The sequence below is a fragment of the Dermacentor silvarum genome, chromosome 7, assembly GCF_013339745.2.
Source record: "Dermacentor silvarum isolate Dsil-2018 chromosome 7, BIME_Dsil_1.4, whole genome shotgun sequence".
NCBI lineage: Eukaryota > Metazoa > Arthropoda > Arachnida > Ixodida > Ixodidae > Dermacentor > Dermacentor silvarum.
Window position 1 is genome coordinate 99399497 of NC_051160.1, and position 16920 is coordinate 99416416.

The following is a 16920-nucleotide window of genomic DNA, read 5'->3' on the forward strand; positions in this document are numbered from 1 at the left end:
ACATCCGGAAATGCTTTTCTCAGACACTCGTTACTTAATAGACTACGTTACTCAGCAACGTGGTGCTATATGGACTTGCCTTCTTCTTGAGCCTTCCGACGAAATTTTGCGGTTTCCCATATGACGGAGGGCTTCGGAAACCAGTGTTCGCGAAGTGTTTGCATTAAGACGTCGAATCTCCTTGTTACGCCGCACTTCTCTAGCAGGGAACATGAACCCGGGATTCTACGAACTTCCACAAAATCGGCACTGCTGCAAGTTATGTAGATTTTTCGGCACCATGTGTCTAGGAGGTTGGCGAACGTAGCTGCCGCTATAGGTCTAAGCCCTAGGTGTCGTCCATTGAGGTGCAGCCCCGACGTCCTCTGACGTCGCTGCGGTGGAACGTAGTTGCCGCTGTTATCGCGCAACAATTTCCTTCAGTCGTGCATTCGCCAGCGATGTTTCTAGAGTGAGGCTCTAATCTATCAGGAGCGCGACTCGGACCACGCTGTACCTGCAAGTCCCACGACGAATCTATGCCAGACCATCGGCGTCTCGAATGCAGGAAAGTCACCGCGGCCTTGCCAGGGAATTGTAGAGCGGTTACGACCTGGTGAACTGTCTCACCTGGCTCCGGTTGCCAACTATGGAAACAGGCGCTTTTGTAAACCGCGTTCTTTGTTGCCACGAAATGAGCCGATAAACTTTTGCAGACAGTCTCGCAGATTTTCGGTTCTTACGAGACACCAAATGTTTGGAAGAATTTCCTCACTTGTCTGCCAACGGAAGCCCGGCCTTGGGCTTCCTCTGATCTATCGTTCCGGCCTGTGGACTATCTGTAGTTGTCGAACTCCTGAACCTGACTCCGGCGTCCGATCGAAGCTGAAGTTTCTCGGTGGTGTAATGGTCGATGCGGCGGTGGGACGGGCGGGTGCTGACGAGGGAGTGTCCATCATACAAGCCGTGATCAGTCGAGCGCCACGACAAACGCCCCCAAAACACGTGGAAGGCGAACACTATCCCACTTCTTATACCCTGTCATCTCTGGGGCGCACCGCGACCTAGGAATCAGATATTCCAGTTAACAGATGCAGGCCAAAATAACCCCCATATTTTTTGTGCCTTGCTTATACAGGGTGTTTTATTTTAGCTGCACCAAATTGAAAAAAAAATGCCTGTGGTAGATAGCGCAATTATAATCCTTGATCTAAGCTACTATATGCAACGGTTAGTACTTGCTAGAGAAATCAAAACAACTAATTGAATAATTACCATAATTAGACTAATTAACTATTAAATAATTACTTTACTGCGCATCTTTCAATGTACGAATTATAGCCGCTGAGTTTCCGGGCCGAAAAATCAAGCTCGTGCAGTGCTCTAGACCAGACGACGTGGTGGTTCCTGTATCTTAGGGGAATAATAGGACACGCGTCCGCTTGTATCGACACCCGACGGCGAGAGGGCTCACTGGGCTTGCCGCTGCATGTGTAGCTAATTGGAACAGATCGGCTTTCTGCTGCATAGCCTTCACGGACCGGTAGCCGGTCGAGCTAGACTGGGTAGTTTCAAGCGTCATGAGTGTGCCAGTACGAAGCGACGTCTGCCAAGGCGTCTAGCTAAGAGCAAGCGTGCACCAGCAAGCGACCTTGGTTGATGTTAACCGCTATTTCTGACGAGCCACGAAAGAGCGGGCTAGCGCGCGCCTGCACGCGCTGGCAAGCGTACAGGTAATAGGAAGTTTAACATTCCGCTTCAAGAGCTAAATGATCAATCGTGGCGTCAGATTTACGATCGTGTGGTCTTTGTCATTCCTACGCTTTTGCCTTAGTATGTCAAGGTGCCAGCTCGCGGACAACAGAGCCGAAGACTGCTGCGCGCTATGTGGACTGCACCCGTTATTGCATTTAGCCCGGGACCTGTAGATTATAGAATTTGAAAAAACTGCGTCGTGTAAACAAACATTCTTTATTGTCACATTTTCATACAGGGCGCGGAATGCAAGGAACTCTGTATTCTGTAATATATTTATTCACAACACAAAGAAATGCCACTGGAAAAAGCTTCAACACGGGCGCTTCACTTTCACTCTTCTACCTGGTCCTCGGATGTGTCCTTTGATCCCTGTGGTAAAAGAAAAGAAAACACCAATACTTTGGTTTTTTTTTACACATCAGTGACCATAACTTGAACTAGCACCATCAATACAAAAGTCAAGAACTTTTCGTGTTGAATGTAAGCACAGCTTTAAAGTTCAGTAGCGATTCAGCGGAAAATGTGGGAGTAGTGTGCAAGGATTAAGTCGAAGCTCTTTGAAGTGCCGAATCAGCGATTTAAACTGCCTGCTCCATTTTGCAAACTGCCGTAGAGGAACTTACTCGACACACGTCTTGCTTGTTCGAGAAGCGAGGGGCAACTTGACGGCGGTCCGGAGCAGACCACTGTCACGTATACAGGCTGTCCCAACTATTATGCACCAAGATTTAGGCATATCCTATACCCCGTAGCTGTTCAGAACCAAGGTAATGTTGTTTACCGTCACTTGGAGATACTGAGATTATATTTCGCGTTCCACCTAAGTACATAATTATACTATATAAATAATTATTCAACTTCTCAAATATTAAACTTAGACGAAAAATGTGGATGAGAAAATTGCAGAGCAGCCTGAAAAACTCCCGATACAGCTTTATGTTGCTCAATACGAGCTACATAAAAGTGTTTTTCCGAGCGTAAAAAAAAGCCCGCGAATACACGATCAATTACCGCACGACTGGCCACTTGCGACAGGGATGATCATACCGGCTTAAGCAGGGTTTAACATTTCTTCGACGAAGTACGATTGCCATGGTCGTTTTAGCATATAACAAATGGCATGGACATTGCCATAATTACGTGCAATATTGTAACACCTAGTCGAAGGTGACATCATCATCTGCGTTTGTCTTGCTCACAGGCGCCCAGTACCTCTGTATGCAGACCCCAACTATCGCACGTCGCAAACTACATTCGAAAAGAGTAAGAATTTCGCATCCACTTGGCGGCAAATGCGATAGAAATGCGGTAGCATTACGTCACACCTTCTTGAGGCCCCGGATAAATTATTTGAACCACGTTTCCCATATAGCAAAGTGCTGTTCAGGTAACCCCAGACACGTCCTGCCTTTTCGAGGAGCCAAGTGCAACCGACGGTAGTCCGGCGCAGACCACCGTCAATTGCTTTGTATATATATTTATATATATGCTCATAGCTTTCCCATATCTGCTCTACCACGGACCAGCTTCAGACGCTGTCATGCAATGAGCGTTACTGTGGTCTTTCTTTTCCGGTCGTCACATAAACGTATCCGTTACAAAGAACACTACTCACCCTTACGAATATTATGGCCACCTTGTAAACATTTGCGGAACCCCTAATGATCAGGGAGGGCAAGCTACTTGCTAAATGCCCGCCAGCTATTCGCACAATGCTACTCATAGACGTACGTTCACACCAGCAGGCAAAACGCGATTGGCATAGCGCAGGTCGCAAAACGCGCCGCCAACAATTGTATGGTCACACTACCTGATCTATGGCGTCACGGGATGCAAGTGCTTCATTACCGGCTGGATTCACTGAGGCTGCGATCAGCGATTCTGAGAGAGAGGCAATACTTCTTTGCAGCAGTGACCATGCTGCACACGTAGTAGTCCCAGTAGGTACGTGCCGTTCTTCAATGAAAGTCTCTGACGCCACCTTCGTTAACTAGGTATGTGACATTGCGAATGTGCAACTCGACAATGATGAATACAATCCCTTAAGTTTGTCCGTTGCTGCGTAGAATTCAACCCACGTCACTAGGGCTCTTCTAACACAGCAGTACTACACTTCAGCTGGGGGCGCCACAAATTCACTGGCTATGTGCCGGTTTTCAATGGACGTCTCGACAACTTGGGTCACTGAGTATGTTCCACGGAGTGTGCGGCAAGTGCCTGAACAATTATCAGCGTTCGCAGGCACCCGTTCGCCAAACTTCTCAGCCCGGAGGTCATGCATGGTCCTCTCGGCATGGTCTTCAAGCTACAGACTGAAAAAAATTCCATACACTATTATAAAAGAGTTCCAGCGCTAGTTTATATCTCTCTGAATCCTACTCCTTAGAGTCTGAGAGGAATGTGGGTACACTGTGGTGACATCTCTTTCTTAGGCACACAATCGGTACACAATCGACTTGGGATAGGCCACTAAAGGCTTAAAAAATTTCCACCCGCCGGGGTTTTTCAGCGGCTATGGTGTTGGGCTGCTGAGCACGAGGTCGCCGGATCAAATCTCGGCCACGGCGGCCGCATTTCGATGGAGGCGAAATGAGAAAGAACCCGTGTACATGGAGTTAGGTGCACGTTAAAGAACACCAGGTTGTCCAGATTTCCTGAGTCCTCCCCTACCACGTGCGTCATAATCAGATCGTGGTTTTGGCACGTAAAACCCTATACTTTCTTTAAAGAAATTTCCGACTTGACCATTCAATCATGGCAGCAAATTAGTTACAAGATAGGTGCAGTACAGAAGAAAAAAAAAGGATAGCAAGCACATACGTATGCTGTACAGGTTATAAAAAAATCAAAACTGAAAAGCGATTTGCTTGCACATACTTGTAATCGGTGTCCGCATACAGAAGTGGTCATAATGAACAAAATTATGAAAAGCACTATGGCACTATTACACCCTGATGCAAATATAATGTTAGGAATTGTTCACTCCATGATAACTTATGTAAATTTCAGCTAGCAGCTCCGTTGTTTTTCTTAAAGCGCTTTAAATGAAATTCCACACTTCATTGTGTTATGACAGATATTTTTGACCCTCTTCCAACCTTTCCGACCTGAATCTAATCACACTCCAGAAACGTCGCCACTTTGATTGTTAAAGTTTTTCCACAGTTACGTAAATTCACCACATTGTTCTTCTCAAGACTACATTTCATTTTCAGCCCCCTCGAATACTCGACAATATCATGCTCTAAATATTGTTCCGCACAGTTCTCGTTCAGACTTGTTTTTGAACAGTTTTTTCCGTCACACAATTGAGTGCTGGAATGCTTTGCCCGGAAATGTGCGTGAATGCCCTTTAGAAGAATTTCTCACTGCTATTTCACCGTTGTAATGTATATGTATAATTCATTGTTCTTTTCCTACTCCTGCTATAGCCAAAGTTTGGCTGAAGTATGTAAAAATAAAATAAAAAATAAAAAATTAACTGCACCACGGTTGGGTGTCGATATTGGACGTCTGGTGTTTGTGAAGAGAGTCATCGTTCTCCATAAATGGTTCCCGATTAAGGTTTGTTCTTCAATGGCAGGTTACCTTTGTTTCAGAAAGGAACACTTCAAGAGAATACGCGCAAAGCTTTTCGGGCTCATGGTACACGGCGGTGATGAAGTCACATAACAATGATCGTACGCAAGCAAATAAAATGGCGTTATACCTGTGTGGCGGCCTCGTGCTCGCAGCCGGGTACCCTGGCGGCCCATTCACAGCCGCCCGCCTTTACGCTGAATGCCAGTCCCTTCTGGCACGAGAGCTTGGATGGTACGCCGGCACTGCAGGTGTAGAACTCTTGGCACACTCGCGGGTAATCCTCGTGCGGGAAGTAGCCATTGGCGCGGGGGCACTTGCGAGTAGTCTTGGCATTTTCTGCACACAACCATTTTTGAGCGATGTTAATTTGTTCCTTTCAGGATAACGTGTTATTCCCAAACTCGTTCTGTATTGATGCAGCTGCGCTTCTCAAATTAACAAATCATCTCAAATCGTCTGAGCTGCGTATAAGTTATCAGAAATATTTTTGTGTGTGTGTGGTGACTTGCTTAATGTGAATGATTTATTTTGTGTAAGCGTTCGGTTGTGTGGTGTATCATAGACATGTTTAATTTTTTGTAACAGTGATGTGTTACGTATTGTTACGGTATATGTAAGGATACACGCGTGACACTTTTTTGAGTGACATTCAGTGGTTCAACCGAAGATTAAGCCTACCATACCCGCCGAGTTCGTCTACACTTTATCGGCCCATCTGGGCTGAGGAATCAACAAGTCTAACGAGGATAAATCACTCTGTAGTTCACCTTTCCCACTGGTGTTTTTAAACAGACCATTCGTGTGTACAGTGTCAGCACAACAAGCGATTAGCGCCGATATGACTTGTTATAAACATACCTATATGTGCTGTCACCGAAGGCTGTCAGCCGCATTAACCGACCGCTTCTCTACGTGTCGATTTAAACATACATACGTGTCGATTTAAAAGCATTGTCGAGCTATGAAAATATTGCATTACCTTTGCGCGAAGAATAAGAAACGGCTGTCAAAATCGGTAGTAACGGCCTGTACAACATTCCGGGTCGGCGGTTCATTTAAGGCTTTTTTCGTAGTTATTATACCAATCGCAAAAGCAAATCAGTGTTGCAGCACTCCCAGGCATACTATGCAATACGGACAACTTTTTCGTTCTGATAGAGGCGCAAATAGAGGTGTTCTGATAGAGGCGTTGAAGGCGATATCCCATCTACCATGTCTGTGCGAGACGTCTGTGCAACGCTACCACTGTGTCTGCGCGTTGACATGGCAAAATATGAATCGGTAATCACGAATCGGCATGGCGTAGTGTTAAGATAATGGATCTGAAGGTTGGAGGTTAGAATCCTCGTGGATACTTTTTTTCTTTTTTTATTGCATTAGAACGTTCTTTCTGTATTCGAAAAACTATATAAGGTAGCCAGGCACCACGTATTTCTCGCTCTAGAACTGCATTTCGCACCAGTATCCCGCGCTCAGCGCCTCCCAGTATGCCGCGCCTTGCCAGCGTCCCAGCATCCAGCGCGCGACACTGGGCCCATAATCAGGCATGGTTCTGGACAGTGGATACTGGGTTTTGCAATAGAGATGGGAGTGGGTTTAGGAGCATAAAGAAACAGAATACAATGAGTAAAAGAGAACTATCTTGTTATATAATTTTGGCTGGTAGTAAACAGCAAAGAATGTCAATACACTACAGCTTTGCAGTTATGCGGCATAACCTAATATTACAACGAACGAAAAGGAATGCAGTTAGTAATTACCAAGTTCAGGTCACACGTAGCAAGGTGATGTTGCACGAAACTTGCGATAGCTATTAGTGTTTACGACTTCTGTGTGAGGACTGCCCAATTCAAGGGATGTACGAGGTAAAAATTTTTGGCTCCAATTCATGCTGTGAAGGTGGTTGGCCAGGGAGACTGTGGTATTACCTGATCGAATAGAGCAATCTGACTTAACCATTAACTGGGTCCTGTCGAGCTTGGGCACGATGCCGTTGTACATATTGATGTGTTGCTGGTTCTGCCGCTGCTCATCTTGCTCAAACTGCTCTGCGGGAGTCCTAACTATGCGTGGCCTTTCACGAGCGCTATTACAACACAAATGAAATATGTTGCTCGGCGGTTTCTACGTTTAAATATGGAAGTGTACTGGTCATGTCATACCTGATCCGTATTACAGTTGCGCTTTCCGGCAACTGCAGCATTTGCAACCGCAATCTTTACCGGGACATGCTTGCGGGGAACACTTTGCGCGAAGGCGAGCTTTCTCTCTACCTCCCTACCTGCCTCCATCCATCCAACCGCCATGCGTCCACACCCCTACTGCGCATGCGCATCCTTCTCCCCCTCCTCTCCCTGTCTCCTCTCCTCTCGGCATTCCTCCTCACCTCTCCGGATGGCGCAACGAATGGCAACACCTGCGGCTCCGTGCGCGATAATGCGAAGCAGCTAAGGTACGAGGCGCGACCGTAGGCGCCCCAGAGGCACCGGCAACAGTCACCAACGCCGCGCGCGTTCGGTGCGAACGCGGGCAAAACGCCGACGGCGTCGACAACAGTTCGGCGCGTTGCTGGTGTTGCTGCATGTCCAAGTTTATAAAGCTGATAAAACTACCTTGAGTCGACCCCATGGCTGCTTCGCATACTACTCAAGGTTCCCCTACGGGAAGATGGTGTTATTTTTTTCTCTCTGCACGGCCGGTGCCGAAACTACCGTGGATGCGCGGAGGCGATCGCCATCTGGTGGTGCTGCAAGGAACCCAGCAGCGTACGCGCCGCGCGACTTCTGCTGTTATTGGTTGAGTTTCTTATCTATGGAGACGACCAAATCCCGGAATCCTAGTCATCTAAAGCTTCACTGTCCAAATTTTACTTACATTTCACTTTGTGAACGCCCGTTACGCGCAAGCTTATGGGTGCTATTTCCCTAGGGTGCTATAGCTACTACGAGCGGTACAGTGCGGGTTACCCGCGCACTGTACTGCTCGCACTAGCACCGCCGAAGCACATGCAGCAAGAAACTCTCCTTTAACCTCAATTCAAAAGATTCTTTGTCAAAGGAGTCCCTAGTAATTTATTTTACACTTATTACTGTACAATCAACAACAAAATTGTCGCAATTTCACCCGAAAGGCGAAGCATCAATTGCGATAGCAAATTAGTAGAGAGCTATACGGATTAAGGATAGTAGTTTTATCAGCTGTATAAACTTGGCCATGCAGCAGCACCAGCAACGCGCAGAACTGTTGTCGACGCCGTCGGCGTTTTGCCCGCGCTCGCACCGAACGCGCGCGGCGTTGGTGACTGTTGCCGGTGCCTCTGAGGGCGGCTCGGAGGGTTTCGACGAAGACAGAATGGGACACTCGTCGGTGGTAAGTGGTTCTTGAGGGAAAGGGAAAGGTTGGCGCTATCGTCGAGCAGCGTCGGAAATCTTTACCACCTTCTCGCCTCACAACTTTTTAACACGAAAGTGTTTTATGCCGGGGTCCACCAAGACTTCACTGACGTATTTCCGTCACGGAAATACGTCATAGAACATAATACAAAGAAAGAAACCAGAAGAAAAAGTTCCACAAACATGCAAAATTTGGAAATCGAACCCACGACCTCTCGGTCCGCGACGATAGATCGCCGAGCGTTTAACCCATTGCGCCACAAACGCATTTGCAGAGAGCTACACAGACGCGCCTTATATATCTAACACTCCTCCGTGTACCCGCGCTCTTGCTCGGGGCGGTGCCGCCGCCTACGAGCAGAAAAGAGAAGTACTGCATTAGACAGTTTTAGCGGAGCGTTCACGGCCCGCTCCGCTCAGACCGTCGTGTCCTAACGATTCGCGCAGAGCCGCTCAGCGGAACGCAAGCGGGAACGCTAATGCGCGTGCGCACAACGCTTATATCGGCAGCGGAACGAAGAACGCTGCCCACGGTCCGCTACGAAGCTATTTGAGCGGAGCGTTAGGCTGCGTCTACTGGTTGATTTGTCGTTTTACAGCCACGCTGAGCGCGCGTGGCTGGCGTCTCTGGGAGACGCGCTTGTCAAACAAGCCAAATCAACGCAGTTCCTGCAACCAACGGTGTGCGTGAAATGTTAGCGGAGCGGAGCGTAAGCAACGCTCTGCTAAAACTGTCTATTATGACACTAACGCGCACCGACAGTGAACGCTTCGGTGGTCTCAGCACTACGACGCCTCGATGCCAGCATTCGAAGGGACGCTGGCATCAAGAAGCACTACCAACGCCACCTAGGTGGCGTTCACCGTACTCAGCACAGCGGAGCGTGGCCTCCGCAATTAGCTCTGAAAATGTTTCTGAAGTTGATCGCGGAGGGCTGCAATTACGACGCGCTGTACGCGCTGATTTGACTCGGTGACGATTCAGTTACGTGCTTTGTCTTGCGCGTTGTATTAGTGTGTCAGTTACGTGCTTCGTCTTTCGCGTTGTGCTAGCGTGTGCAGCGTAGTGCAGCTTCCATATGCACGACGGTTGCTCATGGTCATCGACGTTGGTAGTCGTGATGGAGGAGACGTGCCACCAGGCGTCAGCGTGGGTGCATCAACGCCTAAGGGCGCTTTAGCCACAAAACACCAATAGACATTATATATCAATGTGCAATAAACATTACACTACTTCTGTGAAGACACGTTTCACTTTCGTGTTCTATACCGATTCCTATATAAGAGGGATCAACCCATTTTTTTTATATAAATAGGCATTTGGTGCCGCAGCAAAACCTGGCTTCCCATCCTTCCCTTCCGTCCCCCCACGCCCTTTCGCGCGACGGAAGATGTCGCGTTTGCTCTCTCTCTCTCTCTCTCTCTCTATATATATATATATATATATATATATATATATATATATGGTGATTGTAAAGGAGGAAAGAGACGATTAATTCTGCAGCCCTTCAGGGAGCACGGCGAAGAACGCGCGTTTGCTCTCCGACGTGCGTTCGCTCCCCGTGAAAGCGCGCGTCTCTCGCGCCCTTTCACTCGCACATACAGCTTCCGGAGCGCGGCAACGATTGCATCGCCGTTGACGTCATACGGAACCTCACGGCGACGCCGACGGCAGAAATCTGCATTAGGGTGGCCATATAATTGCTATCGCAATAAAAAAATCAGTGGCGATTAGGCGGTAATTACGAGTGAAATGCGTACGCATTATTTCGCACCTATTTGAGGACAGCGGAGCCATGATTTGAACCACGTCCACCACATGACAACATTGCGAAGCGTTGTTGAGGAGCTCACTCGACATACGTCTGGCCTCTTCAAGGTGCGAGGTGCAGCAGACAACTGTCAGTCACACTATATATATATATATATATATATATATATATATATATGTATGTATGTATATAATGAAATGCCAGCAAAAGTAGACACCAAGGACAACATACGGGAAATTACTTGTACTTACTAATTGAACTAAACAAATGATAAATCATGGAAATGAAAGTGGATGAAAAAACAACTGTCTGCAGGTGGGGAACGATCCCACGTCTTGTGGTTTCTACCGATCCCATGTCTTGTGGGATCCGACGTCTTCGTGAGTGGTGGCGCTGGCTAACAAACCAAGGATTAGTTATAGCAGTAAAACATAAATACACCGGATAAATGCCCCAATAGCAAATAGTAACTCCGAATATCTTTTTTTCGCCATAACTAATTCTTGAATTACAGTTATTTACCCAACTTTTTAATTATGGCTTCAGATAGCAAGTGCGATAGCTAAGTTAAGCGCACGTTCGAAAACCGCCTCATGTTTTCTACATGATACATGTCACGCAGATCTTTTTTTCGCATGTCAAAGAAAGTCCGCGATATATGAAACAAAAACAACCACGTGATGGGGCGCTTGCGCACTCCCATTGCGCTGCGCTGAAGCGTGCAATGGGTGAATAAGCAAGGCCAAAGCCCGACTGTGGGTTTATCGCCGCATTATCGCTTCGGCAGAGCTCAGCCAGTAGCATGCATTGGCACCGTTAGGCGACAAGAGCTGGTGGCCCAGAAGCCTACAACCGGTGTAGCACCCTTTCACTTCCACGTGGACACTTGCTTGTAGACCCATTGCACCCTTGATAGCAGCAAAGTCGCAGCGAGCAAGCGCCCCATCGCGTGGTTCTTATTTCGCGGGCTTGCTTGGGCACATGGAAGAAAGAACAACGTGAGACATGACGTAGAAAACAATTTATTACGCGTTTTCTGAACATGATCTAAACATACGCGTTTTCTGAACATGCCTAAGCCAAAAATTCAAAAGTTGCGCAAATAAATAAATTAGGCGAAAATAAAAAAAATTACTTGAGTTACTCTGAGCTATTGCGGACACAATACGTTCGGTTCAACATACCATATGACCAATTTTCTACACACGTGCACTTTCTTTCTGCTTTGACGCTCACGATGCTAACGCATTAAATAATCTGGAAATAATTTTGTCGGAAACTCACGCAGGTACGGCCTCCGTGAACAGTCCACAGCTCCAAGGAAGTCGCATCGGGCGTACAGCGGATTGCCGTCATGGAATGCCATGCCATCCGCGCACAGCTTTGGCGTGGCCACTCCTCGGCGGCACTCATAGTACATGTCGCATTGCTCCGGGTCCGGGAAATAGCCATTACCGCTCGGACAGCGGAACTGTGCGGCGGCTACAACGTAATGAGTTTGTTAAACCATGAAGCTTTACAACACCTAGAAGAATTTGTGCAACAATATAAGAACGTGCGATGAACAATGCACGTCTACAAGGCCGCACATCCGAGATCCATCTGTTCTAGTTTATGAGCCTGCATTGTGAACTAGTAGTTCTTGTGAGACGACTTGTGAAACGCTGTTCAAATGTACCATCTTTATAGTCTAGACTAATTCGGTTCCGGCGGTTACCACTGAAAGTACCTTTATTTTCAAAACGGCGCGTGACCGCTGTTGTTGACCAAGAAGGTTGGTGGGGATAATGACTAGTACCTTTACCTCCAGTGCTGATGCCTTTTACAGCGTGTAGTCACTGCAGTTTACTCACTGACCACACCTCCACTGCAAGGCGCGCGTGATAAAGCACTCATGTGGCATTCCCTCACTTTACTCTGGTTGCTACGTGCAGAAGCATAAAAGCGACTTAACATGATAGTACTCCGCCTTCAAAATCTAGTTGTTTCGTTGGAACCTAGTGTAGCAAGTTCTAAAATCACCCCCCCCCCCCCTCCCACTTCCGCCGCACGATCTTTGATCAACGAGGCTATGCCTGCCGGGACAGTTTGGTGGAAGCTTTCTCATGACGCTGTGCCTACTGCATTCCAGGAAGTGTTGCAGGCGCCGATCCTCAATTCATCTGAGCTTCGTGTTCGTTACCTGCGATCTTTTTGGCAGTAACAGCCCGTACAGGATCCCTGCTCACCGGGCCATTTAGGTTTTTTTCGAAATTAGATTACAAATCGTAAAAGAAAATCAGTGTTTTGACACTTAAGGGCATCCTCTTCGCTTTCAAGGAGAGCCCAATCTTCTTCACTTTCAGTAAATAGAAAAAGAAATGATGTCAGCTAAGCATACACCACGTTTTTCTGGTTCTTGAGCTGCTTTTCACACCAGTTCCATGCACCTCCCAGTATGCCGCGCCAGCCCAGCGCTTCCGCGTCCACATAGTTTCGTAAAACAAACAGCAACGCAGACTCGACCTATGTTGCGATGCAATTTGGTACGGCCAACTAATGCCCTAGCGATAACAGGTGCCTAGTATTCCACCGTGCCCTCTGCCTCCGCTCACCTCCTCTCTCATTCGTGGCTTTCCGAGGTAGTATTATCTCTTTCTTCCTTCCCTAGATGTTTGCGAAAAACATTCGTGCAGTGCGGCGGTTAGGTCTAGAAACGAACCTGCCGAGAGTACCTTTCCTTATCGAAATAATAAGTCGCCCGATGGCGAACATTCACGGTTGTGGCCGCTTGAAGTGCTATTTCATTAAGCACTTCACTGCAACCATCACTGCAATCGGACAAGGTATGATCAGTAGGTTTCCAAAAGTGAAAAACTATTGCGTCACTGAAGATACCATCGCAGTTATACAAGCGGAAAAAAATGCGACCACAGCGCGCGCTTGGAGTGGACTAGAAGCGGCATATTGGCTTGTCAGGGTGCTTGCGAGCTCTAAGCTAATCGAAGTTGAAAACAGCGTGAAATGATTCGAGCGAAATGCGAAATGTGTGTGATATTAGCAGCGAGAAGGCTGCGCATTATAAGCGAAAGACATTCTATGCGGCAGGTATTCCCAGGAGCAAGAGATTCTTGCGGAGCATTTCTGATTTAAAAGAAAAATGATAACTCGCGTTCATCTACTCATTCGAGTAGGTACAATGGACTTTACGGATACATCGCCTATTACATTTAGGTAGTGTTTTGCCCAAATTATATGCACATTATAACTAAAAACTGCAGGTATGTACGACTGAACCGAGTGAGAATCTTGGGCTTATGCTTCTTATATTTACCTCTCTTGAAAATTCTCTTTCTTTAGGGTCTGTGCTTCTGCCTTTTTATATGGAGTGCAACACTTCACGTGTTACATATTGTAGCACGCGGGCTTTCGTCGAGTTTCTCTTCCATGCTTTTATAATAGACCATACAATTTATCTGTTTCCTCCTTGTCTGCCTGCATTACAAATTAACTCAGTGTCATTCCACTCAGTCAAGGTGGATGACCGGCGGAGCTGTATATATCGTCATGAATTATATTGATTTAAATAAAGACAAATACCCAATGAATCGTCATTTTCTACCGTTTTCGTTATTTTGTCATTGAGGTGACTATAGCTTTGTGGTCTCTATGGTAGACGGCCATGGGTTCTGCAACGATGCTTAAACAGCAATGGGCGCGAAGGCGGCGGGAAGCGTTCGCAGCCTTCCGCCACCTACCTTCGCGCCAATTTCCGCTTCTGCCCACGCCGTCGTTCTTTGTAGGAATGCTGTTCTTCCGCGTTTCGCGCAATACGTGGTCTACCCATTGCACGGCCGGAACGCAACTGAGATAACGTGTCTATGCAGTGCGTGACGTCACGAGCCAACACACCTATTGGCTATTAAACGCATGATGCGCTTTTGCTTTGTATCGAGGCTACGGCGTTTATGATATACGCGCTCGGTCTACGCATGCAGCGATCCGCTGGAAATTAACGTATAACAGATCCACTGTAACAAGATATCTTAACATCTGTTGCAGCTTTTATATGGTGGCTACCAAACCAATATTTGTGCTCTTCTAATTGTGCTGTACAAGTAAAACTATTTATATCATTTGATTTTGACAGTTAGTCAATTACAAGAGTCAAGCCCGTCTATTATCCTTACTCCTTCAGCAGCTACCATAGCTAGGAGAACATACTGTGCACATATTTCCAAGCAAAAGCTTATACGTGCTATAAAAATATTGTACGTGGTATGACAACTGCAAAAACAACATGACCCAAAGAAAGAGGAACAGACAGGACCAGTGCTCCCTTAGAATTTTTTGTGTATTTGCAAAGGAATATTTATTATAGCAATGTTAACGCGAACGCATCTGTTATGAAGCCGTAAATAGCCATATGAACCAGCATGCATTAATTGCGCTAACAACTGCTCTTATAATTCATCTTTTTGAGATAAACCTTCAGCACTCGTCGTGCCTGTTTTTCTCTGTAGTTTGCACTAATAACATGTATTGCACATACACGCCAACTGGCCCAGTTTTGAAATTGGAAATTTATTTTATTTCCAACATGTTGGAAAAGCCAGAGAAAACAGCTGCGAATGCAGTTTGAAAAAACACCCTGCACCCTATGGTTACAATACATGGCAGCGCGGAACTGCCGCGCAAGAAATGTGCTAAAAATTCATGAATTTCTAAAACACAAGGAAAAAACAGAATGCTCCTCAATAGAAGGCTAAAAATATAATATCATTTATAGCATCCAGCCATTTCACAGAATACAGATTAAACACGGTATAATTAGAAGTGACGTATTAGAACAAGAGCGCCTGGTCCGAGAAATAAAGAATAAACATACACAAGAATACACAAAAACAGTAATCTAAATTGACGCATAATAATAGTGGTAGAAGCCAAAATAATTAAGCATATCAGTTTTGCCGGCATAGTTGTGAAAATTCTGAAGTGGTAAGGTTCGATAGAACAATATCCGATTCCTAATAAGAATTTAACATCCTTTCTAAAATGAGCTTAATAGTACTTTTTTATTTAACATCTAATATAAACGTTTCCACTTACCGCATCCTAGCAGTATCGCTAAAGAGAAGATGGCACACCTCATGTCGCTGTAGTTGCCGAGAGCGTTATGCGAGAAGCTTTCGCCCGCCGTCCCCCTTGCCCCAAACCGGATATCTGGAATGCCGTTTTGCGTGAGCCGCCAAGCCACGCGGCGTGTGCTCAATCGGGTCTGCTCCCTTTCAAAGCCGGCCGCTTTTTGTCATTTACCGACCCAGTCCTCTCGGGGACGTCTCGACATATAGAAGGAGGTGGTGTGCGATACGCGCTTCGGCAAACAGGTACTGGCAACCGATGAACCTTACGAACATGTTTGCAGCTCGATGGGAGGAAACTGATTAATAGGTAGCTCAGAATGCGGTTTGGTGGCACATTTTACAGGATATTGCTTAATAAGCATGAAGCTGGCGCTAAAGGACGGCCGTAAACTTAAACGAGCGAACGGGCTCGTAATCTTAATTAGTCAGGCATTTTGAAGACTTGCATCGCAGGATGTCCGAAGAACAATATCGCACATTTGCATTAAGAATGTTCGCTTTCTGCTACATTAAATATACAGTAGTTGCAAAAGGAAAAAAAAGAAAGCTTTCCGCACTCAAGTTTACAAGTGTATGCACATATATAAGCCGAATGTTTATACAAATGAACCATAATTGAACAATTACACCGTACCCTCACATGCCAACAAGAACAATGGCGCTAATCAATGCTTGTTTGCATTGTTCCGTTACGCGGTGTGCAGTTGATAAGCACAAGTGCTGAAAGAGAGCTGGGTAAACGGGCTCAGAAAACCAATTGTGGATTTTCGCACCGAAAGCGCTAAATCTCGCGTGCCGTCTGGTCAGAATGCGACCGTTATTCCAAAGCATCTGCGCGGGTCGAGAAACAGAAGGCCCATGAGATATTCAAGTGAGATAAGTTAAGAAGACCACACGAGCGCCGAGTTAAAAATGCGGGTGAAGGTCTTCAGGGACGTATTAGTGCGCCACGTGTTTTTTTTTTTTCCTGTTAGGAGTGAGCGGATCCCCGAGAAGACCTTGTATTCATGTCGTCAATGTCAACCGCTCTTGATTCGTCGTAGCTTACGCCTCCTTGCCCCGCTTGTGTAACATGTTACACAAATAGCCTTTTACGTACTGTTTACAGTTCCTTATTTTATTTTTTTTTCGGTTTAGACTGCATTACCTTCGTTATCTATCCACCTTTTATACTTCACTATCTCCAGAACCGGTCCATATTTTTAGACTGCATTATCACAGAAATTGGAGCCCACTTTCGTTGACCAAAGCCATGCTTTCGGTGCTGGTTTGAGGCGCACGCAGTTTGAACAAGTGCATCTGGGTTTAATTTCG

General features: G+C 46.4%; 1 protein-coding gene across 1 annotated transcript; it reads right to left on the reverse strand.

Annotated features, from left to right (window-relative positions):
* Positions 1-1931: 1931 nt before the first annotated feature.
* On the reverse strand, positions 1932-15764 carry LOC119458308 (protein obstructor-E). The gene is made up of 4 exons (XM_037720142.2): positions 15572-15764; positions 11768-11965; positions 5447-5655; positions 1932-2106 (listed from the first exon to the last, which is right to left on the reverse strand). Exons 1-4 carry the CDS (start codon positions 15612-15614, stop codon positions 2068-2070), a joined length of 489 nt encoding a protein of 162 aa, XP_037576070.1. The 5' UTR covers positions 15615-15764; the 3' UTR covers positions 1932-2067.
* Between the last annotated feature and the right edge of the window lie 1156 nt (positions 15765-16920).